Genomic DNA, 27004 nt, shown 5'->3' on the forward strand with positions numbered 1-27004 from the left:
TTCCTTGTGGAAGTAGTCCCAAACTCATCTCAGTGTGATCTTCTAGGCCCATGTGTTGCTATTTTTTTGCACAAAAAAGCAGCATAAAGAAGCAGCATAAAATCAGGCAGCATCAGGCTATGTGCTGCCATGACTGCCCTGTTTCTTTCATGTCAAGTAGTTTTGGTACCTTGGTACCATTTCAATTGGTAGTGAAGAATCTTATTAGATGGTAACCTACAAGATGGATGTGATGCTTTCAACTGAGCACAAAGATGACATGTCTTCAGGGTGTCAGTGTTACAGATGTTGCACTAACAAGCATTGAATTTGATGCAATGGTAAAAGTGAAACTTCTGCTTTAGGATGTCGGTGATTTAGACCTTCTGATTTCCTTAAGAAAAATGCATTTGCATATAAAGAGTTAGCAGAAAGCAATCCAATTAAAGCAAACTTTTATTGATTTCAGATCTTGGAAGTTCAGCCCCTCAGAAGTTAAATGAATTGCAGTTTAATTGTGAGCTCTGTGTATTTTAATAATTGTGCTCCTTAAATAAGGCACAAAAAATTACTTTAGGATTCTACCTAAATGAATTGGATATACTGCTTGGCTTGACTTATGACACTAGAATTGGATCCTAAATGGTTTTTATCAAGGTCATTATGTGTGTGGAGTTTAATTTTGTGCATGATTCGCATGTACCCTGACTAGTTAGTCCTTGGCTAACATTGGCAGAAATCTTACAACATCCATTTTTCTGCTGAGTTCAACAAATACAGCTGAATTTTAAAAACCAGCTGCATGTATAGCTACCTACATTTGAATTAAAAGCTTAAATTTAGAAGTCAGCTAAAGCAGATACATTTTTAAAGCTAATCTGACTGTCAACTATAACAGTACAGCTTTCTATAATAGATTGTGATTTTTAATATACTACTATAAGACAAAGTACATGTGGGAACATAGAAGGAAGGTGACTAGAAGGAACTGCTTGAAATGCTTGAGCAAGAAGGCAAGTATTCAAAAAGTCCATACTCAAATTTTGTCACTCAAGATAGCAACCATATTTATTTATTTACTCTGCTTATTTTGGCTAATTAGCCAAATCTGTGTGGTCTCAGATTTTATAACTGGATTTAAAGTCTCCAAAAATTATGCCTGTTTAGATTAATCTACATTATACTAAATGGCATGATAAAATCATATGAAGGCTAGATGTAGCAAAATTGAAAACACTAAAAAATAATGACAAAAGACCAAAGTCTTTCTGTTTTCTGAAGAGACCCTGATAGGGTTGGAAATAAATTTTCAGATATATACAAGATAGCAGCTGTAACCTTGACAGTTATGCCCAGAGCATGAAGATTAAGAGACTTTGTAACCTTAAGGTATTGTTTTGAGGATGCTGTGTTCACTGTAAAAACCAACGGTTTTGCAGGGATATAATTAATTTGGAATCATTATTTCATTGTAGAATCTTATGATGGGCAAGACAATTATTATTTTATCACCATGTTGCCAGTGAAAGCCATCATCTCACACACCACCAAGTGTACAAGGTATAATCACAAGTGAATTAGGCCTTCCAATGTAAAATCCAGAATATCCATTCCTGTGAAAACACGCTCCTTTTTAAACTTATTTTCTGGTTTTAATGAAAGGCAAGGGAAAATCTTCCCAAATTTTGGCTTGACAAACTAACGAAAACCACCATTTTAAAGTACTGTCTGTTCTCACAGTCTCATTCCCCATTCTTGGTAGATAGAGGCCAGAAGTCTATTTCCACTTATTAACAAGCTTGTAAGTTTTCAGCATTGTTCTTTTTAAGCACTGGGGTGCAATCCAGACTTTTCACTTTTTCCTGTCCTCATCCATTCTGCAGTCGGACCAGACTGATACCAGTCAGTGTTTCTTCCCAGTTCAAAAGTGAACAAGTAGATGGGAAAGGGAGAGAGGGAGAACCTGTTCCTTCCCATAATGTCTTGGTCATTTGATCGCTCACTGGAGATACCCAGTACTGTTTCCTGCTCATCTGCTGCTGAATCCCATACTATTTGAAGGACAGTCTGGTGAATGTGCATCAGTAGAGGCAGGGAGGAATCGACACAGCAGTCCAGAAAGTCCCTCAGCTGCTGCCTGGAGCACCCCTTTTCTGGAGTGTGGAGTGTGAATCCAGGAATAGGCACTGTGAGAGAGAGTGGTCTTGCCCTATGATTAAGCTCAACTTCTAGATACTTTTTTAAAATGAGAAATTCCTGTGTAAGTCCAAGGAAATGTCTGTTCAAAACATTTTCAAAATTTGTTCAATCCTATAAATGAGTTTTCTTTTTGACATATATGTATTTTGCGATGAAAAAATGTTTTGAAAAAAATTCCCAGCTCACTCCATTAATTTAAATCCGTTTCCTAAAGGAAACCAACATCATTCTTCACAGAATTGTTGCAAAATATTTTTGTTTATGTTTGTTTCAAAACTGAGTTGACTGAGAGGTTGTAATTTTAGCAATCTAATAATCTATTTAAAAACAGATACAAAGGAAACAAATCACAAATCAAACTTAGTTTAGCCCTTCTGGAACTATTTCAGATAGGTTTTGCTAAGCAAGTAAGCTGCATTTGGGGAAAAAAATCATTCTTCAAATGGGAAGGAAGTTCATAGCTAAATTAATGTGTTTTTGCAAAATATGGAGTCTAAGAAATAGTGTTTCCTAACTGTAGATTAATTTCCCTTGCATTAATGTTAATTATTTTTAAGTGCTTGTAATATGACAGTTTAAGCTCAAATACAGAAGACATTATAACCTATTATGTTTCTATTCTTGGCTTATCTGAACAGGGGGAATTTGTGTCCTGTTTGTTGTCACTCTTGCGACAAATGACTGATAGACATTATCAACAGCTTCTTGATAGCTTCAACACAAAGGAAGAGCTGAGGGTAAGTAACTGAATCGTCTTTCCGCTTCTTCAAGTCTCTTTTTTTTTCTCTTTTTGATTTATTTCCCCCTAAGATATTCCTGTGCTTTGATGAAACACTTCAGGTTTTAAATGCAATCTGATTTTCATATCAGCTAACTTTTGCGCAGCGTCCTTAGGTCCACTCTTACGGTGGGGCTAAGTTTCTGTTGCTTCTGCAATGACAGCAGATAGAATAGGGATGGGGAGGAATATATAATAGCTTTAAAGCCATAAACTTAGTCTCAAAGCCTATTTTAAAGATAGTGCCAGTCTAAGGTTACACAGTTCTGCTTGATTCTTCCTGCCAGGCAGCTGGGTTTTTTTGTTTTATTATATGTATTATTTATTCATTAATTTTTTAAATTTTATATGGCAATGGCAAACACACAGCTTGAGAATCGTATATTCAACTAACTCTCCATTTTCCTTAACTGTGCAGCAAGTCCATTGGCAGGAGGACCTGTCAGACTTGTAATGTGTATCTGCCCAGTTAGATCATGGAAGAGAGTAGCTGCAGAACTCTTTTCAGGGCAGCTTCTATCAATTTCATTGATGGAGTTACCAAGTTCATGGTGATACAGCATTTTTCATTCCTTTTTGAAGGAGGGGGATGGATTTTTAAAAAATGTTTTTAAAAGGAAGATTTCCTGTGCCATGTGTATATTAAGATTTCCACTCTGCTAGACTCTGGGAAACTTATTTAGTACCAAATTTGATCCACACAAGAAATCTTGACTGATAGCTTCTGCCCATTATTCAACCAGTGATCCTAGATAGGAAAGTAATAATGTCCTAGTGCGTTAGTGTATTTTCAGATGTTACTCTTAAATTACCATTTAACAAACTTAAGTACTAGCCTGGAAAGGGGAGTCTAGTCATGGTGCAATTTCAGATTTCATTAAATTCCTGGTAGCTGTTTAGAGCTGCTCTGAAGACAACATACCATTCGTGAGTGCCTTTTTGTTGTGAGATGGTCATATTGAGCTTGAAAGGTAAAAAATGCTGCTGAGAAGTTACCTCTGTCGGGAATCAAGGATACTACCTAGGAGTTATATAGGGTGGACAATTTTTTTACTAGTATTACAGCATCTGTTTTCACCTCGCGTAGTTCTTAGAATCATAGAATTGCCTGGGTTGGAAGGGACCCACAAGGATCATCGAGTCCAACTCCTGTCCCTGCACAGGACAACCCCAAAATTTACACCTTATCTCTGAAGGCATTGTCCAAGTGCTTCTTGGATATTATCAGGCTTGGCACTGTGACTACCTCCGGGTTGCAGTGCCTCCACCACGCTCTGGGTGAAGAACCTTTTCCTTTGCTATCCCTAAGCAAATTTTAGTATATGTTGTGGAACCTAGGCATTTTTTACTGAAAATAGTTTCCCTTTTGTTTGAGTTCTGAGCAGGTCTATATTCCTAGGATTAGATTTTTATATTTCCTAGAGGTTTCAAGCTTGATTTCTGTTTGATGTATCTTATGAAATACAGTGTTGAGTTTATTCAGACTTTCTTACTTCTAGAACATGAAAAAATCTCTAGAATTAATGCTTGAATGGTGTTTGATTTAACACATTTATATTCCCCCCACGCACATACCCTACTATTATACAGAGACATATGGAAAGCAGCTGTAGCCAGTGCCATAAGCTATCAAAATAGAGGTCTTAAGAACTCAAGTCCAGCGTTTGTTATTTCCATTCAGATCTCATCAAATCAGCATCAGCTCCACCAGTGATTCAGTGGCAGTAGGTTGATCATAATTAATGCAACATTCCTTCTTTTCTGAATCTTAAATAATGGGTTTTTTCCTCACTTGGAAATATCAAATATCACTGAAATGTGTATAACTGAGAGCAAGACAGAAGGGTGAGACCTAGTGTGTGAGGCTGACACTGCTGTTAATCATGAGGTGATTGTGTATGACTTAGGGTATCTAAACCATCTTGCCACTTACCTCTATTCTTCTGCTTTATTTGCCAAATGTGGGACTTCCCTGGTATTTTATACTGCTTTAAGATACGCTTCTTAGGAAATGACATCAGTACGAGTATGAAGATTCAGAAGGTGTAAATATCTGCAATAAGACTTCTTTTTTTGTCTGAGATGCTTTTAGAGGCTGGACTAGTAGCCATAGTTAATCTTGTGACTAGTATGTACTTTGGGATTTAAGCTTCAGTGGTAACTACCATCAGCTTGCTGTATTTTTGAATCCTCTCTTTGCCCCTGGTCAGTGATGTCAAAGTGGATTGGCTCTTCCCTAAGCCACGTTACAAGCTACAAATCTGATACAGGGTTTGCAAGGGACTTATCTGAGTGTAACCCAGGCCTTTGAATTGCTACCTGCTGTGCTTTTTTGCTTTGACTACCTCTGTTTATAATTAACCATCTATACTGAATGATTAGGCACTGATATCACAAGGTATTTCTTCCTTCTTCCAGACTAATTCTGAAGGCGACTATGTCAAGTACTTGCATGTTTGCTCAGCATTTGTGATACTTTTAAAAAAATACCCCCACCAAACTACTTCTCCAACAAAAATTCACTCATGCAAGCACCTGTAAAAAGGGAATGTTGTCATTCATTCTGTCGAAACATATTTGCAGTTCTTATTCTTTTTTTTTTAACAGCCTATACCAAAATTATTAAAGACTATTTCCAGCTTGTTAATCACAGTATAGCAAAATGGAGACTTTGAAGGAATGGCATGTACACATTTTTCTATGACATGCATCTGGGGGATGCTTTAAACAAGTGGTTGTTTATGGAAATATTTCCTCTATTTTGTGAATATATTTAGTTTAAGTAATTGACATGATGACTATTTTTATTTTAGTCAGTTCTTTGAGAGTCAGGTTTTTTCCACACAAAGCAGAAGATAGAAGAAACATTTCATATTTGAAAACATGCAAGGGAAGTAAGAAAGGAATGACAGGGGATTCATGGCTGAGTGGTAGCACCAGAGACTATACTTCACTCACTTTTTGAAACATTGCATTTAATGAGGCAGTAATTTTAAATGCTTCCTTTTATCTTTCAATATTATTTTAAAGATATACTCCTTTTGCTTACCACAAAATATGATCTTCTTCTAGTAAATATATTTTATAGCAATTTATAGAACAGAGGCGCCCTTGTAGGCAGATATTTGCTGCCACAAAAAAGCTCAGATCTAATTTGTGACAAAAGGTAAAAGTGGAAGTTGAAGTTATAAATAGGAGGAGGGAAGAGGGAAAGTGAAAGAGAAAAACAGTATGTGTTAGCACAATGCAGCTTTAACCACAGCAAGGTGGTTTTGGTTGATATGTGGGGATAAATTAATATTAATTTAATATTAAACTAAGAATAAAAGAAGACAAAACAAACAGATAAGCACATGCCAGAAGGCCTAGTTTTCATCCATTGGCAGTGTACCCTACATAACGTGGCAGAATAGACGTACAGGAGAGATCTGATGAAGGAAAAGATAATATTTCAGAGGTATGGGTGTAAACCTTACTAGATCTCTGATGCCTCTCTTCCAGCTAAAGGAGCCTGAGCAGGGTAAGGTGGGTGCCGAACCCTACCCCCAAGTGCAGTTTATTCCACTGTACTCTAATGACCCCTTGGACATGGGCTGTGTGAGGTCCATAGGCATGGGGAGTGTCTCTGATGGAGAAGCTCAGTTCTAGCCACCATCCTTCCCCTGCTATGCAGGGACATCCATTCATGTACGGGACTTCTGACAGGATGAGTGCTGGGGCAGAGGGGTAGCTCTGAAACAAATATTTGGGTGGCTTCTGATGTAGACTGAGGAAGCAGTGAAGGAAAGATCTGGGAAAGGAGTTGGCCACAGGATGGATGAGTTGTCCAGGCAGAGAGAGCTCACTGTCGAACCATCCTCTTATGGGCACCTGGGCACTCTGCAAAGAGCGCTCTAGGATGCTCTACAAAGACTTGATATCAAGCAGCTTGATAACTCTGCAGTGAGAACCAAAACAATCGGTGATCAAGCAATTAGCTTCAAAGCGGACTGTTGACCCAAACTAAAATGCTAATAATAGATGCACCCTGAGAGATCCAGTGAAGATTCTGACCTGCTTTACAGAGGATTTTACATGCATATAGGGAAATGTGGAAGAAATTCCAAGGCGGTTTTGATTACATGAATAGATGGTTTCCAGTCTCTCAGAAGGCCGTGCTTCTCACTTAATCACGGTTCAATAATTTCATCAAGCGAATATTGCTGCTAGAGGAAACTGAACTGTGACATTGTGATATTATTTAAGTGGTGCAAGATAGCGCAAGAGCTTATGTACACTAGGTAGGAATATTAAGAGATGGTATTTAGAGTATGTAAAAGAAAAAAATTACTCCCTTGCTGTCTCTTAAGATAGAAGGCATATGAGACATTAATTATATCGGTACTCAACCAACCAAATGTTAGTTCACTTATACTGCCGGCAAAAATGTTTTTTAAATGTTAAAATCTGTTACTAAATCGTTATATTATGTTCAGCAGAGTGGATACAACTATGAAAGACAATAGTTTAGTGCAAAGGAAACAGTTCAAATTATAATTACAAAATTGATCTTCTGTGAATGGTGTTTCATAGTGTTGTGGTTTAGCCAAAACCAGGACACATAGTAATGTCTTGTGATGTTTGGACCATGAAAAAGAAATGAGCAATTGCATCGTGCAAAATGCTGGGCATTGTAATGCTGATCTGCTGATCAAAACGTTTTATGGAATTGCTACATGGAGGTGGGTCCCTTGGGAGCAAACACTGGCACTGAGTATCGATGAGCAGTGCTGAGACATGAAGGATACCAGAACATTAATGGCAAAGTCAGACTAGTCACCTGGCATTTTACCCTTTGGTTATTTTCACACTTATAATGGATTCCTAGGGAAATGTAATACCAAATATACAAAAACAGAATAATGAAAAATACAAGTTAGCTACAGATTAACTCTCTTAATAGAAGCTTAATAGTTGTATCTTGAAAATCTTAAAGCTGACTAGTTTTTCTAAAGCTTTTTATAACTCATCTGTTTCTTTCAGTTATATCTCAGCTTTGAATTATACTGCATTTTATTTATATGTTTTTAACACATACTGTAACAAAGAGATCTTCAGTCTTACTCCGGCTTCTCAAATCCACATTTTGTATCTAATATCACATATCACTAAATTGATGACACCATTTTCTATTTTTTCTGTTAAAATTAGACATAATTAGCCTGGTGTTAAGGATTAAAATTTAATGCCAGTGTCTACCTTTGCTTTGTTTTAAAGTTTGCCTGGAATAAAAGATTTATTCTGGTTTTAGCCTAGTTACCTAAAGAAAAGAAGTATATATGATCTTCCTCTCTGTCTGTCATTCTGTTCTTAATGACTTTTTAACAAGCTGATGAATTGGAACAGGCTGCCCAGAGAGGTGGTGCAGTCACCATCCCTGGAGGTATTTAAAAGATGTGTAGATGTGGTGCTTAGGGACATGGTTTAGTGGTGGACCTGTCAGTGTTACATTAATGATTGGGCTTGATGATCTTAAAGATCTTTTCCAACCTTAATGATTCTATGATTCTAGTTTCAGCAGGCTTTGGCAGTGGCCCATGGGTCTCAAAGGCACTAGGTTTACACCTCATGTAGCTCTTGGCTTTTAAGTCTGCGTGGTTTAGCCCCAGTCAGCAACCAAGCACCACCCAGCCACTTGCTCACCCTCCCTGCCATGGTGGGGTGGGGCAGAGAGTCTGAAGAGCAAGAGCAAGAAAACTCATGGGTTGAGATAAGAGTATAATAGTAATAATAATAATAATCATCGTCATTATCCATGAAAAGGAAAACAACAAGAAAGAAATAAAACCCTGGAAAAACAAGAGATGCAGCTGCTCACCACCCACTGACCGATGCCCAGCCAGTCCCCAGGCAGTGATTGCTGCCCTCTGGCCAACTCCCCCCAGTTGATATACTGAGCGTGACATGATATGGTGTGGAATATCGCTTTGACCAGTTTGGATCAGCTGTCCTGGCTGTGCCCCCTCCCCTCCTGGCTTCTTGTGCACCCAGCAGAGCATGGGAAGATGAAAAGTCCTTGACTAGTGTAAGCCCTACTTAGCAACAACTAAAACATCACTGTGTTACCAACATTATTCTCATCCTAAATCCAAAACACAGCACTATACCAGCTACTAGGAAGAAAATTAACTCTATCCAAGCCAAAACCTGGACAAAGTCCTTAAACTATTGCTTGGTTTCCCAGCAGGAGGCCATGTGTTCTCTTCAGTTCAGCGACCAGTCAGGTAGCTCCCTAACACCAGCAACACATATTGTGTCTGGACAACAGTCACGATAAAAATGGGGTATTGGAGAATTTGGGACATAATTGTGAGGTGACATACAGCAGCATTTGAGGCATTGCCATATTGTTGGGATATGGCACAGATCTGCAGGGATTACAGCACAGGGAAGGGAGGTAACCCCTAAACAAAAAAGAGGAGCAGGCAGAAGTGTTGAAATTTAACTACAAGGTGCAAAGCTATAGGACAGCAGTCTGGAATAAATATGTTGCTTGCCGAGCTACTTGTTTATCTGTAAAGCTGGTCACCTGCTTTGAAACACTATGTTATCTGCAATGAGTATCATTTGTACTTTTTAATACAGCTAAATTTTTGGCATCTTGCTCTGAAAACAGGTTGTCTCTTTTATGTAATCTCTAGTGGGTGGGTGCAGGGATCTCAGCTGCCTTTCCCAGTGCCTGCATTCATCCCCCTTTACAGTGATTCTCTAATGAAAGACATCTGTTGTGCAATGCCCATCATCTACACTTTGGTAAATGCACTAGAGAATATATTTTGGTGTTCAAAATTACTTGGTATCCTTTGGTTGTGTCTTCAACTCATCTGTGTTTCAGGTTAACTCTTTAGAAGTGGTGTGGGCAGAATCAATACAAAACATTTCAAGGTCAGGTACCACACTGATTCTGTTAGGTGTGTTATATCACTTGCCTCATGCTGTTCATGATATCAAAAGCTCCATTTTGCTTACTAAAAAAATACTGGCAGCGCTATACACAATCAAGATGGACCTTTAGAAATATTACCCTGGTTGGTAGTTTTATTTGTGAAAAGAAAATCTGAAAAAGCTTGTGCTGAGAGGAGTAGTTTAATTTAGTTATTTATTAGTGAGTTAAATGACATAGGAGATGATAATGCTAAAAGCTCTTAATCAGTGCTTTCTACATTCAAAGTAGCTCACAGGCGTTCACTGCTTTTATGAGTTCAGCACATGAGGCAGAATGGTTAAGTGACCTGCATACAGACAGACAGCTGCGATAACAGTTCAGGGGCCTGGGTGTCACTATTGAATTCATGGGTCTTTGCAAACCCAATGATAAAATTGCCCTTACGCTCTCTCTCTTTCCCAGCAAATAATGCCACTTTTAGAATAAGTCTTGAAAGTGATGAAAACCTGGCATGATTAAGGAGATATTCAGAACTCTGTAGTGTTTGTAAAGTGCTTTTTTGATTTGCAAATTGTTCTCAGGATCACATTTGTGGAAGTGTATGGGTGGAAACCAAATGCATCTTTGACACTTCTCTTATGCATTGCTGTCAATCAAATGGCACATTAAATTAGTTTCCTTCTTTGAAGAAAAATGAATTAAATCACTATTTGAAGCTTTCTTGGGGAATCAATACAATGAAAAAATATTCAGAGGCATACCTGTGTTGAAAATAAATGCAATTCTGCGCTTTCTATAATGATTTTTTGTCTCTGATTAGACTATTTTTGAAGCTCACTGCTCTTTTTAAAGCAGCAAAGACATATGACTGCTTCTTTTCCTTCCACAGGATTTCCTGCTGCAGATTTTCACTGTATTTCGGATACTCATACGACCAGAGATGTTTCCAAAAGACTGGACAGTGATGCGTTTGGTTGCAAACAAGTAAGGCATTTTTAATGTTAATAAAAAATATGGGTAGTGTGCAAAGATCACGGTATAAATAAATAAAGTTATATGATGTACAGAATAAAAATTCAAAATATCTTTTATAACGTTGACTGTAGTTTTTCACTTTTGAACATAAGATTGAAAAATCTCTGGACTTATTTTACATGACAACTTCATCACATAATCTGTACCTCTTTCTATTCTGAATTTCAGTAAGCACATATAACTGGAAACTCAAACACTTTTACAGAATGAAGATGCTAAGCATCAACAGCTTTGTTTTCCAAGTAGCAAATGACAAGTCTCAACAGAGCTTCATTTCAGATCTGTTTGTTGAAATGCTGAGTTGGTAAAGATCTGTTTGCTCTCAAGAAGAAATTATCTGCTGTAATATCATTAATGATGTTTTTGCAGGTTTGTTAATTTAGTGCTTGTCAGAAAAACCACAAATTAAAAATCGCAGATCAGGAAATGAGGTACAGCACAGGTAACCGTAACATAGGGCTCTAAGCATTGCCTAGAGATACTTTGAGATGTAACCTGCCTTTGAGCTATTCCCTCTCTGCCCAGGTCTTAATTTAGAGAAACACGTTCCCAGTGTTTCTGAGAAGTCATTACAATGGGTCTGAAACTATTGAATTTTATTTCACCTATATCACCAGCTATGCTTTTTTGTAGGCTTAGCTTTAGATTAGATAATCCAGCTGAACAGTCAACACAATTCTAGAAGCACCAGTGTTGGCAGAAGAGGGGGGTTGTGCTGGGCAGACCTAGGAATTCAGTCCTAAATTCTGACTTAAACTTTTGTGGTATGCATTGCAATCTCTGATGGAAATTGGTTTTTAGTCTGCATTGTGCCTGCTGGCTCCAAGGAAAATTTAAATTCCTGGTGCTGTACAGACTACTAGTAACAATATTGTTATAATTAAATTTGGCAAAAATTTTATTCAGAATATCTATCTGTTACATGTGTGTGGCTATGCAAGCATCATAGTATTTGTTCAAACTTTGTAATGACTTGAAAAAAATAACATTTTTTGTTCACTTTTATTAGTTCACTTAGTGTTGCTGCTCTTGCCAGGTTTGAATTCCAGAAAAAAAAGAATAATCCCAGAATGGACATGATAATTTGTTTCTGTGTATGATACTAAAGAAGATATGGCTGATACCAGCCTGCATCTGGTAATAATGCTTAAGAAATAAATTAAGAAACACAGGAAAGAGGGAAAAAACATAGGAACTTTTATACTAAATAGATATCCTAAGAAATTTTTATATATTCCAGAAACAGCTGGCTTGGCAGATGGCTTTGCAACAGCTGACAGGTACAAACTAAGATTTAGGAACGACCTTGGCACATGTTTCTCAGGCTGGTGGTGTTCAGATGTGCTAAAGATGATGATACTAAATTCTGCAAAAGGAATATTTACTTGCAGCAGTACTTTAGTTAGCATCACGCATCTTTTATTAATCCTTGTCATGTTGTTTCTGACTATCTAGGAGGTGACTCTGACAAGTTCTGTGAGGCAAAAAAAAAAAATAGGCAGAAGTTGACAGCAACTGCTGGTGGGAACTGGCCATAAGAAGCCAGTCAGATTGGCTAACTGAACCCAATAACACACAATTGATAAGTATTACTGCCAGCAAGTGGGATGTAAACACATCTTTGCCAGTTTGGCATTCAGTAATTGCTTTGCTAGGCATTTGTTCCTCTGTGGACGAAACGCTGGTTTGCTCTGAAACAAGGGGCTGGCCGGGTGTACTTAAAAGTGTGTTGTAAACTGAAGACTCATCGCTCCTGTGTTATATATCTAGGGCTTAGCATCCGTTTCTTTTTGAGGCAGCAGAAAGGAAAATCCACTTCTGTTCTCTCTTCAGCTGCAGAGCACTAGTTTTTCCAGAGCTGTTTCTGAATGGGAGCTCCCCGCTTTCACCTGTGTCCCCCCACTGCCGTTGCAGTGGCTGCCTTCCTCCAGCTTCCCCAGGGTGTTCAAAAGCAGAGGGCCACAAAATAGTAGCTTTGCTAGAACTGTCCCAACCCAAACTCTTTCAGTAAAAACGGAAGAGCCTAGAGGCAGGATGAAAAATTAGGGCATTACTAGTGCCACAGGCAGAAGCAGCTGTGAGCCGTTGTCCCTGAGCTTCACTTGATGAGCTGGAGCACTTCCCATGATCTGAGACTCTTGAGGATTGAAGGCAAAACTTCTTGAACTCCTCATTCCTCTGTTCATGTCTAAAAGGAAGAACTAGAAGGTCTAGCCCATCTTTTTAAGAGCATAATCAAATAATCCATTAACAGTCCAGATCTTTCCTAACTCCTGCTTCCCAGGAATAAAATAACCGTCATGTTTCCTGTGTCAAATGGCCGCCTTCTCAGCTCTCTGGGCTTCAGCCTGAGAAACGGTAGCTAATCTGAAGGCAGTGTGTGTCTTGGGAGCTACACCCATCGCTGCGGTCACATCACCAGCAGCACTGTCTTTTCTCTCCCCTGTCCCTAGAGTGATACAGAAATTCAAACTGTCTGATATTTACAGGAAGAGAGATTTAGCCTGCCTGAGCCTAGGGAAGAAATGAGTCCTAGCAAGGATATAATCAGGTAATAAGCTTTTCCTGGGGGGGGGGGGGGGAACCAACATTTTTTTCTCTTATTTATATATGCAGAACTTAAATTATGTGAAAGATTTTTAGGTCTTAAAACGCCATAATTCTTTTAATATATAATTTTTATATGTAAAAATATTGCTGCCCCTGGTTTCTAGATTTTTTTCTTCCTTGTTGCAGTGTTTTCAGTAATTGTGTGGCATCTGATACATGGATGCTGTCTGGGATTAAAAAAAAAACAACCAACCAACCTAGAAGATACTATGAGCTCAAAAAGACAAATCTGTAACTATCCAGAAATTAAGATACCTCATGATGATGCATGCATGATCTATAATTCTGAATGTCTGAATGCTCAACATGAAAAAGTATTAATGGCTAGCATTTTAAAGCTACCAAGTGACTACCAAGTGAGAAATAAAGTAACGTTTTAAAAGGCAGTATGGGCACTAAAGCAGAGAAATAGATCTTTTTTGAATTGTGTTCTGTGATGGAAGGAGAAGAACATGCAAAAAAATCCTTAATGTTTATGAGCTTCTAGCAGTTGAGCAATGAGACAGAAATTAACTCTGTTTAAAACTGCATAACCATGTAATATCTGTAGTGACCTAATCAGCATACATTCAGCAAAGCAAAATAATTACTTATGGTTATCTAATATTTCTAACATGGATGTTACTACTGAGTGGCAAAATATGTTTTTATATATACTACGGAAAATATAGTTTTAATTTCTTTCATTATAGGGATAGACTTACTTTCTACATCACCTAGGCAGTAAGCTAGCTTGCTGGCCCTCTAAGCAAAGCTTCTATTTGTAACTGCAAATGAACACCACATAATATAGGAAGATGTCCGAATCAGTTGCCTAGTGCCAGAGAGGAATCCAAAATTCTATAATAAAATATGCCAGTCTAAAATTAAAGCTTCTGGATAACACCTTCATAATGTCTCTTTCAAATGGAAATCACTGTGTGATGGTCACTTGCTTAAGTTACCCCAAGGTTAGGAAGAGAATCACTTACCTAATGCTTTAATTGACTGGCATCTTTTGAGAGCATTTAACAGACTCAGCTGAACGACAGCAATGTCATGTTTCATTAACAGTCGAGGAGGCTTTTGGAGAACAAAGTGAGTTTCCATTACTTGCTAAGCAAAGGTTTGATATTTATAATTAGTATGCCTATGTATTATTGAACAATGAATAATTTTCCACTGCTCTCGGTACGCAAGAAGCTTTAATTTTAAAGATCTCTGTATGATTAACTATGTATAGCCTTTCAGCATTTCGTTGAATGGTAGAGATGCTAGATCATCCACTTCACAATTTGAATCTTATAAGCATACAAAATGGATGTGTGAATATTCTTATTTACAGTAAAATAATTGATCTGTAATGTTTACTGTAGTGTGTTCCTTACACTAAAATTCCAATATACTGACAGTTGGGCAAAGGGACCGCAAACAGAGAATCCTTTGGTTATCTAAGTCAGTAATGACTGAAAGATTATTTAAAAAAAAAAAAAAGTAACTCAGAGTGCAGAGTAAGGGAAGGCATCGAACTAGCATTAGTTTCATCATTATACTGCTTTGAAGAATCCTGTTAGCTCCCATGGTGTGGGAGTCTAAGACTCCTACAATGAACAAAAATTCTTGCTTTTATGTAATACACAGTGTTGCTAACAGCATTCTTGCTTTTATGTAATAGAAAATGTTTCTGACAACTGAACCTGACATACAGTCTGTCACAAAATGCATATATATACATAGGTATGCATGTATGAATAAGTTTATATACATATAACAACAGATATATACACATATATGTGATTGTTAATTTCATTTATTTATGAAATATGAAAGAAACTCTTTTTTTGTTCAAACACCTCTGTGCTTGGAAAGATTTCACTCTGAAATAGCAAAGGATGAAATGAGAAGCTAATGTTATAGATTTGTCCCATATGCGAATGGAAAAGAAAGCTTTCATTTTGTACCGTTGGCTGCCCAGGCAAAAGCCAGGTTGCCAGAGCATGGTCCAGGCAGCAAACTAGTTGCTGAACTTCTGGGGGCTGCTTTGGATTTTTCAAACAGGTTATTGCAGAGAGGTTTTCTGGGCAAATTTGATGGAAAAGACACTGTCAAAAACGGCCTGACCAGACCTTGGGTTAGCATTCTGTATATGGGCCCAGAATAATTTAGTAGCTAAAAGCAGAGGTTTTTCTCCTGTAAAAGTCAGTGGTTGTGAACAAATTTGTGACAGGTGGTAAGAGAAAAAAAAGCAAGGCTTGTCACAAACTCAATGTGTTTTAGTTTGATACTCAAATGGATTTTAAAGAAATGTTGTTGTTTTGAAATTGTTGGCTGGGAAGCAACTTGGAATGTGAGTATTGTACCAGATCAGGCAGCTGTCCATCTCTCCATCTCTCCTCTGGTTTCTGCCTCTGCTTTGTGCATTTTTGCTTTTTTTTTTTTCTTTATAGACCCTACATTATTTTTAGGAAAAGAGGAAAGACAACTCCCAACCTGAGCAATGTCTTCTGTCCTACCTGATTTTAGGTTGTTGTGAATTCAGAATAACAGACTGTGGGTCAAAAACAATGGCTTCCATATTTCTGTGTTCAGTCTGATGCTCTGAGATTTTTTTATCTACAACATATACACTCTCGCTCTACAGACCTACATTTTATCAACTAATCCATATCATATCTTTGGCTTACCAGATAAATCAAGCCTGAGCTATGTTGCCTATAGAAAGAGATAACTGCATTGCAGTTATTCTGTTATCTCAGGAAAATTCTGGGGGAAATATTCTAAAAATTGCATTTAAGATTTCTACTCTCATCACCGCCTCATAAGAATTTAAGCTCTTCAGTTTCACCTGCCATGGAAGGAATGTGGCAAAAAAGGAATTGTCTCAGACATAAATACAACGATGTAATGTAAACTTGGCAATATGGCTGCGGTTCTTGACATCTGGTGGGATTTTCTCTTGCATAGTTTTTCAGAGATTTACTAGTTTGGACTTAGGCTGAAATTTTACATAGCAATAGTTCTGATGAACTGACCTTTTCTATCAGAACATCTTCCTGAAATATGCAACCTATTTCCATTTTGTGAAACATATGGGCTGTAAATTAAATCATGCACAATAACAAGAATGACAGGACTCTATTTCTTATCCATGCCTTGATTCTTAGCTTTGCTTATATTACAGTTAACGTTTCATTTGCCTTCCATGCTGCAACAGGGAGTGAGGGAGTGCTGTGCACGTACTGTAACTCCCCATTAGTGAAAAAGTGGCGTGAGTTGTACAGATGAGTGCTAAACATGGAACACTACTTCAATAGAAAAACTACAGTATAACTGTTGAGAAAATACAATGTATGACAATTATATTTGAGTAATGGAACTAGAACAAATGAAACCTGAGACTCAAGCAGTGTTCCAAAAAAAAACTGTCTTGGCTGTTACTGGTGTTCAGACACATCAAACCAGAAGGTAAAGTTTGGCAGGGACGGGCATTTTAAAAGTAAAGAAATGGAAGCAAACATTTGAACTAGTAATAAGCTAAATGATACATAACCATTTTGGATTTATAAACTTGAAATCTGTCAAAAGTGCTAGAAGAAAAAAATACTTTAACTCCTAGGTGGGTTGGTTAACGTGTAATTCTTCAGCGTTTTAAAGATGAAAAATATTAGACCCTTAAAATATACGTGTTGCTGTTATTATATTTAATAAAACATATTTTGTCTTGAATGCCTTGCAAAAATAATAAAAAATGAAGTCCAAAGTATCAAAAGGGAAACAAGTTTTAGCATTGTAATAGCATACAGGTCAAGAACCATGTTCAGAAAAGTACTAGATATATTAACAGTAGATAGATGGCAATTAAATGAAATGTGTAGATGTAACCTTTTTCTCAGAAGGTCTTTAAACAGTTGATTGTTGTAAAATACATGAGTGTGACAGCAAAAAGATCATTCTATGTTTATCTTTTTTCCTCCCCCGTAAGCATCCACTACTGACTACTTTCAAAAATAATTTAATAGTTTATGTGGATTTTTGGTTTGACTAAAATCTGTTGATAGACACAAGTGCTGCAGAGGTTAGCTTAAGGGTTGAATCATTGAAATGAATCATATTTAAATAATCTTTAAGGATGTTCTGTTTCTGTGGATTACCAAACTTGGTTGCTGCAATGAACAAGACTGTCATTGACCCCTCGTGACAACCACTGTGGAAGGATTTGGGTCATATATTTACCTAAGATAGATGAATGTCATTCAGGCAGGTGTCAATGCATGACTGTTTGCAACATACAGAGTAGAGATCTTTAGATGCGGACCTTTCTCGCAGAGCTCATGCAGTGTTGCATTTATCTGCTGTAATTAAAAAGACTCTTTCTCCATAGGGTTGTCAACACTGTATATTAGTTATTACTAGATAATCTATACGCACATATTTTCAGTACCAAGAAAGCTAAAAGCAAATTGCCCAACTGTATGTGTTAGTGCTAGTAGGACAAAATGTGTGTTAAAACTGATATCAGCATTATTTGCAGAGAAAATTTATGGTTTGTCTTTTTGACCAATTATATTCCGCTATACAGAATGCGTCCTTACATGACACCTATTTTGACTTTTTTTTCTTAGTGTGCGTGTCTTCTATCAACTTTCTGCTGTTAATAGTCAGATATTTGGATATGTTTAAAATGTAGTATTTAATGGCACTGTACATGCTACATCTGTTTATTCACTGGAAAAAATGTCTGCTCTGAGTATTAAATATGAATTTCCATTTAATGAAAACTACTGTCTTTTTCATTCTTTTCTTCCCAGTGTGATCATTACTACAGTGTTGTACCTTTCGGATGCCCTTCGTAAAAACTTCTTAAATGAAAACTTTGATTACAAGGTAGAGTAAATGTGTCTAACATAAGATAGATGCAATAGCAGCTACATCATCCTGTGGCTTGGTTTTTTGTTATTAAACTTAGTTCCAGTATCTAAAGAGCTAGAGCATATGCTAAATCAGCAATTTCAAGTGCTCAGAGATTGAGGTTTTTTCTTAAATAGAAGGCTGTCTTAAAAATCAGGGGTGCTGTGCATTTTTTTGATTTCTTCTTATTTTTCTTTTTCTTATTTCAGTCTCTGTGTTAGACTACTGATTTAGGATTTTTGCAAAGCAGTTTTTTGCATTATAGAAACTAATTTTATTATTTGTCTGTTATTTTGTAGTTACCACAGAAAGGAAAATTATTCCATTTTTGAATCAAGGCAAATTTATCAAAAATGCGGGTTTGCAGTTCTGTAATTTTTCTCCAGACCAATTATCAAGCTACATAATTAAAATTAGAAAACTGTGACACTGCATGGTGAATGTAAAGATGTTAGTGAGTACCTCATATAGTGAGATATGGCACCTGTGATAAACCGTGAATTAGAGAGCATGATGCTTTTAGGATTCACATGAGAAGACCTAGGAATACATCTGAAAAGGCCCATTCCCACTGAAACCTGAACAAATATTCTGCCCAACCAAGAGACATTAGCCTAATTGCTTCATGGTAAGAACTGTAGAATTTCCTTCCTAGAGAAGACAGCAAGCTCCTGTTGACTTCCAGCAGAGTTGTGGGTGCTTCTCTGAAAATCCAGGCTCCTGCTGGAGAGATCGGTGGGAATGCAAATTTATCAAATTGACATAACTGGACATGAGGAAGCCTGTCCTTCAAGAAGTTCCACAAGTTCAGAGGCTAAAGCTGATAGAAGAATTGCCTGTAGACAAGACATCTATGTTCCTTAATCTTGCTCAGCAATGTTATTACTATCCTGCAGAATGGCTGTGTCTAGATTGGGGCTCCCCCTACACTTTCGTCCTCCTGCCATGCAGCATCTGTAATAGGGTTATAGTAATTAATATTTTAATGTATTTTAAATTTATCTTTAAAATTATCTTTAAATCTTTTCACTAGAAGATTCAATATCTGATTCATAAAGCATGTGCACAGAACATCTGTATATTTGCAGTATGTTAACAAAACCTGGCTTCGGTTTTCTCCAGTGAAATCTGCAGCAAGTGAGACTTGCAAATAATATTATAAAGTAGAACAGGCCAGGGAATGACAATTCTGTTATGTGGTAGCTTTTGAGGTGTCAGAATTGTGGGGGTTTTGGACTTAATGGCATAACTTTCTGTAGTCCTCTATTTAAAAATCCAAAAAGTTTTCCAAATTTAGAAGGTAAGGTTTTCTGGATTGAATGAATGAAGAAAATTTATCTGCAACTTTGAAACCTTCGCATTTAAGAGAGGTAGAATATGTGAAATTCATGTGTTTTTGCTGAACATTTTGGGGTTGGTGAAAAGTATATTTGGATGCAAAGAAATTCAGTCAAAACCAGAGTAATTTATTAGTTGAGACTCAAACAAGTTATGTGATTTGAAAATTTGCATCTTGAGTGGTCATAAAATGGTGGTACTGAGAAAATGAATTAACCAAATGCCATATGCTTATTATAGATATGGGATTCCTACTTTTTTCTTGCTGTCATTTTTATAAACCAGTTATGTCTGCAATTGGAGATGTTCACACCTTCCAAGAAGAAAAAGGTTTTAGAAAAGTAAGTACTGCTGTCAGCTTCTAGAAAACTGTAATAGATCAGTTCTCAAAATGCAAGGCATGGGAGGCTGCAAAAAGGCCTACCAAAAAAATAATGGTAACAGTATTTCCACTGCCTAGAATGAGAGTTGGCTCTGGCCCTTTGTATAGGTCTTCAGAGCTGATAGCAGCCTTTTGGAGAAGGAAATTAGTTCAGATATTGGGAGCAAAATAGCCATGTTGTAGCAGAGCCAACACTAATTTCCTGTTCACGCATAAGTTGGTTCACACTGGATCAGGTGTTTCTGCCAGGCACTGCACTGTTGTCTGTATGAATTAATTTCATTTCTTTAAGCTAGAGCAAAACTATTTGTTCTTAGAGGGAGAACTAGAGCATATTACTACAAAAAATGCCTTTTGCTCCACAGCTGTTATTGATGTATAGCATTTAGAAAGAACTGATAAGTTTGACAATATGGCAAATAAACTTGGGTTTAGGAATCTGGTTTTAGCTGGGTGCAATGGATAGAGCAAAAACGGGAAGAAATCATCACTGTTAAAGTTATTTTTGATGGACTACAAATGAGACATTTCATTTAACAGTGTTACAGAATGGCATATGAACTTGATTTTCTTAAATTATCTCTCACTGTTTTGCTTTATTTTTCAATACATTGCAGATATGGTGACATGCGGGTAACAATGGGATGTGAAATCTTTAGCATGTGGCAAAATTTAGGTGAGTAATTAAATACATCATCAGTAGCTCACAAAATGAAAAACAAATTATTATTTCTTCACCTATTAAATACACTTGCCAGAGATAGAGGAGTTGTTGATAATTAAGTGTTGATTCAAGTCTAGGAAAACTGTAGTTCCCTTCTTTATAGCTAACTTCCGCTATCTAAGCCTTGATACTGTATCTGACCTACCCCTATTTCTTCAAAGAACTGAAAGAATACTATCGGAGAATATTGGGAAAGTAAGTACTGCTCTTTTTGGGCAGAATTATTATGCCTGGAAGTATACTTATGTTCACAATTTTAGTTCTGTTGCCAAACAGTTTAAGGAACAGACATATATCTTAATTCTGAAAGTCTCTTGAGATGCTGGATTTGCATCAAATCCTCCCCTAAGTCCTAGCTGCACTAAAATATAAAGGCATAAACGAATCAGTGACTGATGCATAAATGACACATTGGACAACACGAGAAAAATATACGCTTGGGTATAAACTTAGGAACATTTTTATATTTATAAGCAATAACTGTGCAAACTGTTTGAAAGTATGAGCCTCAGAGAAATGCAATTAAATGGTGTTTGGGAAGAAAATCAAAACTGAGTAGAAGATTTGGGCACCATGTTTGTCATCTTTATATTTCAGTTATTCAGTTGTACATTAAAGGGCTTATAAAAGATATGAAGACCATTGGTGGTTACTGAGATACTGTCATCTCAATTGTGTAAATCTTTTCCCAGCAAGATATGTAGTTGTAAAACACTGGTCTTTCTGATCAGCCTGTAGTAGAAAGAAATGTTCAAAATAAGAAATATTTGTTTTTTAATATCTTGCTAACATTTGTTATGTATAGCATATTTTATTTATTTACAGAATTTAGTATTGCTTACTTACTCTAAGGCATCCCTCTAAATTATTTGGATACATGGTGGGTATTTCTAAACTGGTATACTGGTAGATATATATATACTGGTATGTATATAAATAAACAGGATGCACTCCAGGGTCCCATCTCCTTCCTGCGTGTTAGGATAAGACCATCATCTCCCTACTCATATTGTTTTCTGCTGAACGGAAACCCAGTATGCAGGCAAGGAGAGAAACATGATGCCTTTCAATAGGGGCAAGTCCTGTGGGGTACAATATGGAATTCATCTGGTAATGTGACCAGTTAAGTACTGTAGTTGGGTTATTTCATATAGTTGGTGTTATGCTAGTCAGCATTTTACAGTGCTCTTAACAGCAAGTGTCATCATAAGCCTTGATCCTTGTAGAGTCACCTTGCTTTCATATGGGTGTGCATCCCAGGATGTTTCCAGCAGAGGGAATGCTGTTATTTCCTTTGCACAAACACAAACACCAAACAGAGCAGCAGGCAGGGGTTACTGCCCACTGGAATATCCAGAGGTAAGCTGGGATGGAAGTGAATTCCCAGCTTGGAAAGTAAGTGCATTGTGATTCATAATTCTCCTATTCTGAAGATATCAGACGTCTTGCACCTGGAGAACTGAAACAAAATGGTCAGTCTTTACTCTATGCCATTTCTAGCTTTCCTGCCAAGGACTCAGTTTTGTAGTTTGTGCTAAGTAGAATATAGTAAGTTAATGGAAGTTGGTTTAGCACTGATTTTAAAGTGAGTTGTTTTGAGAACAGCTGAGTCACGTCTTCCCTTTCCTGCAGTCAAAACATGTACTCCCATTTCTGTACTCACAAAACTAAAGATAGGTAAAAAACAAAGTACTTTTCTCTTTTTGATGAGCATGTAATACAGACAGTTAACCATTTTGTAAACACAAGAACGTAGAGCTTAGAAACTGAACTATTCCTAATAAATAAAATGCTCAGAGAGGACTTTGTCTCTCTTTGTTCTCCTTCTGAAAGGCTAACTTGGGATACAGATAACCCCCTGTCTGATAAATTATGTTGGCCTTTTATTCTTCAGTTCTCTACAGCTTTTCCCTGCACTTTTTGGGATTAAGAAATAGCCCATGCTGTGATGGACATGAGATAAAAACCTATAGACATTCAGAGTGCTATTTTTTAATTCTTCAGATAGTATTTGGATTGCTTGATAGCTCACAGGATACTGAATTCACATTCAAGTTCATGTGCATTTTCATTTTAGGGGAACACAAGCTTCACTTTATTCCAGCATTGATAGGCCCCTTCCTGGAAGTGACCTTGATCCCTCAGCCAGACCTGAGGAATGTAATGATTCCCATTTTCCATGACATGATGGACTGGGAGCAAAGGCGAAGTGGCAACTTTAAACAGGTACTGTATGTGAAGCTATTTATAAAACAGGGCTGAAATTCAAGCACTTCAGAGAGTGCTGGTCCTAGCCATTAGTGGTTCAGGGTGGAGAAGGCAGCCACATCATTATACCTGTTGGAGAGAGATTACCAGGATTACTCTCCACGGGGTTAGTAAGATTCTCCACTTAATGCTATCGTGTTAGTAATTTAAGATGAGGGATAAAATCTATGGCCTGCTGAAGTGAAGAACAAAACTTTGAGTTGTCTTCACAAGGTCGATTTTGGGGTGGCTTTTCACCTCTGCTTTACGGCAGTATAGACTACTGGTTAGATAGGATACAACTAGCTTCCCTTCCAGTTAGTATGAAAAAAGATCAGATGGTCCTTCTGAGGAATGTTCTTCTGTAAGGATCCAAGCATTCTTGCTGCTCAAACACCTTCTTAACGGGCTAGGAAGGAACAACCAAGTGTGCCATCTGCTCCCGCAGCTCCCACTCAGTTCTTTCAGACTGCCTCAAACTATTTCTCAGTGCCCTCCTTCCTGCTGCTTCAAATGACGGAAAGCAGAAGTATTTGAATTACTCCCAGGCAATCGTAATGCTTAGGGTGGGAGCTGTATCTGAAACACAAAACAAACTATTAAGAACGGAGGAGTTCATATGATGTAAGTAGGTAGCTTTTCACTATCAATATATAAGTTTATTGTTAAAACCACCATAGAAATGTTAACAAGGAGCGAGAAGGAAAAAAAATCCACTTGTTCCGTTTCTCTGTGTTTTCAGTTTGGGTTTAAATGTAAATCATAATAGATTTATTCTCTAATAAAATATCTTGACAACAGCTTGGTTTCTCCCCTAGATTTATGGTTGCTAATATATTACTGCTAAAAAGGAGGTTTGAAATATTAACACACAGTGTAGCTTCACCTCTATATATTTTTATAATCAATACACTTAAAAATATGCACTGAAGGAGTCATTAGCCACCAGATACGTTCTGTAAGTTTCTTTGAAAGCTAATATGTAAATCCAGCAAACTGGATTTCTAACCAAATACACTGGCAGGTAAGAAAGGTTGGGAAAATCTGAACCGCCAGTGTTCTAAACAGTACAGATATTTATAAAAATTAATTTATAAAGAGTGGGGGGCAGGTCAGAAGAGATGATATTTTTATTGAGTCTAAGAAAATGGCTTTTGCTTACAGCCCTGCAGTGAGAATTCAGGCAATTTATTTGGGCTGTGTGCTTTTTGTCTGACTCCATAAATAGATAGCTGCCTTAGCAGCAGCAAATGCTACTCAGCCTGTAGTTTTAAAGTCACGTTGCTCAATTTAAATTAGCTCCCTCCCTCAAAAAAAAAAAAAACCCACCAAAAAAGAAAACCCCACAAACCTTGGGAATGATAACAGCTTCAAAGGGATGAAGTGACTTATCATCAGATTTACATGATTGACCAATAATTCTAAGATATGCATTTAGCAGAGTCCATTACATAAAAACAAATCTTCCCTCAATTTTCTCTAATCTTATTAAAGGAAAAAGAAGCTGTTTATACCACACTTATATGTTGCAGGTGGAAGCAAAACTGATTGACAAACTGGACAGCCTAATGTCGGAAGGTAAAGGTGATGAAACATACCGAGAGCTCTTCAACAGTATGTGAGTAATATGTTATCATACGCTAATTCCTTGAGTTCGGTTGGTTGTATCAGATGCTAATGTCATTGTAGAGAAGTAACATTTAAAACAGTTTTGAATCATATTTTTCCTTTCTTTTTTTCCCCTGAAAATCTGAGGAATAAAATATTTTATGGTGGTGTATGGCATCTGTAAAGTCTGGCTGTACCTCTTGCATATAGCTGTAATTGGGAAAGGCTAAATCTGTTATATCACAGAACATTCTCTTTACCTACTAATTTTAAAATCAGAAAAGCAAGAAATGCTTCATAATTGCATAGGATACAAGTAGAGCTCAAATGGAGCATTTTGAAAACAAGGCATGAGAATTCAACAAAAAGCTGTTTAATGTAATATTCTATTGCCAGAAACTTGTACTCATCTGTATAATGTTACTTGTTGATTTCTTGATTGATGAATACAATTTTATTTATTCTGATAAGATTATTTCTTATTATTTTCTTTTATAAATTACTTGTTAAACTTACAGTATATTTTAATAAATGACATATCACTGAAATCTCATAAGAAAAGCTAATAATAATGCTGAAGTCTCTAAGGTTGCCAATAAGTTTTCCCATTGACTGAAATAAATGATTGTCACAGAGTACAGGTGCAAAATAACTAACTGAACTCTGTCTCTGTTGTTCCTCAGAAATCAATTCCACCTACGTGGAAGATTTCACTTATTTCTGGTGTGTTTAGTAGGAGAGGTATTGTTCCTCTTCAGGATTCCAAGCTGTGTATTCTTCAGTACTATGAAACACATGATCTTTTTCTGTTTATATGGCTTCTTAATCATTCCTTCTTCTTTAAGTATTAGTTTTAGCTCTGTTGTCTTTGCTTAACATTCAACATTCAGATCTCAGTGTCTGTGAATAGCAAACATATAATAATCTGTAATTGTATTGAATTGGAAAAAAGGGGTTCCTAAATATTTATCATTTACAGAAGCAAAAGTGGGTAGAGAGATTAGGCAGAATTTTACAGAAAATTATGAATAATGGTAAACAATAGTACAGTATGCTAAAGCAGAACTAAAGCAGAACGTTCTTGTAATTATTAACGAAATTTTTCATAATCTGAGTGAAGATAATAAAAGGTAAGATGATTTCAATATTTTGGTAACACAGTATTCTAACTTCAAAATTAAGACATTAAGGGAAAAGCTCTAATTATAAAATTAAGTCTAAATGCATTCTCATGTGCAAAATACATCAGGATGTCTGTCACTGAAATAACTTAAAATTCTATAGGAAAGCATATTGGTATGAAAGAGTTCCTAATTTTTTTACAGTCTTGAGTTAGATTTAAACTGGGGGATGTTAAACAAGATACAGTGAAAAATTGTGAGAGCCTTTTATAAATCTAAATGCTGAAGACACAGTCATAGTAATTTAAATTGCAAAATGTCTCACAGCATCAGTATACTTGTTGTCTCTCTTCCGGTATAACAGAAGTGAAAACTAAACTCTTTGGGAAATTTCAGAGTAACTGCTCAAGTTCACTTCCAGCTTAAGAACCAATAGTATTTATCATTAGTTTTTTATGAGAGTTTCATTTGACTCTATACATTAACACCTCTCAAGAGGAGAGATTGCAGAAGATACTAATCTAAAATGGAGGATAATGTAGCGTTCTAGGGTATGTGAAGGAAAATGATTAAAATCAGATGGATAGTTTAGGGAGCTGAATGCAAGGGGTTTTTATTTCTTCCACAGTTAATTTAAACTAAGCACTATCTGAGTGTCTTTAGACAGTGCAAGAAAGTAGGCTTGTTTAGGCTGAAGTGACAGAGATGTGGTATGTATCCAAGGACTGTGAAACAGTAATACAGTTTTGCAGCAAGCAGTGGTTTTGTAGTCGTTAATGAAAGCAAGTCCTACCTGATCTTTCGGAAGATTCGGCATGGTTGGTTTTGACAGGTACAGTTGGGAGCCAAGGGGATGCACACACCTACTTTGGACACAGTCTAGTAACTGCAGCGGGTGTGGCACTTCCAGGTTATGTCACACTTTTTGTTTATTCTGTCTGATTTGGAAAATGAATTTAAATCTCCCAACTTCCACATTAACTGCTTTTTTTCCAGACACAATCACTGCATCTTTCCTTTGAACATATCTCTTTTCAAGGACAAAGTATAAGCATCTCTGGACATATCTAAAATACTATGTGCTTAGTATTCACTGCTTGTAATGGAATTGTCTTTATCAAATGAAAAGACATAGTGAAGTAGGGTGAAGATGACTGCTGTTTTGAATCAT

At 36.9% G+C, this 27004-nt stretch overlaps 1 protein-coding gene across 4 annotated transcripts in view; it reads left to right on the top strand.

The window, feature by feature from the left end:
• The window catches only part of DOCK4 (dedicator of cytokinesis 4), a 254956-nt gene that overhangs the window by 185209 nt on the left and 42743 nt on the right, over positions 1–27004 (top strand). For all 4 annotated transcript variants that reach the window (XM_064447407.1, XM_064447417.1, XM_064447423.1 and 1 more), the window contains exons 26-32: positions 2817–2915; positions 10771–10865; positions 18314–18389; positions 19992–20092; positions 20751–20809; positions 22935–23083; positions 24637–24722. In XM_064447407.1, coding sequence (XP_064303477.1) covers positions 2817–2915; positions 10771–10865; positions 18314–18389; positions 19992–20092; positions 20751–20809; positions 22935–23083; positions 24637–24722 — 665 coding nt within the window. The remainder of the gene's footprint in view (positions 1–2816; positions 2916–10770; positions 10866–18313; positions 18390–19991; positions 20093–20750; positions 20810–22934; positions 23084–24636; positions 24723–27004) is intronic.

Source organism: Phalacrocorax carbo, chromosome 1 (assembly GCF_963921805.1).
Source record: "Phalacrocorax carbo chromosome 1, bPhaCar2.1, whole genome shotgun sequence".
NCBI lineage: Eukaryota > Metazoa > Chordata > Aves > Suliformes > Phalacrocoracidae > Phalacrocorax > Phalacrocorax carbo.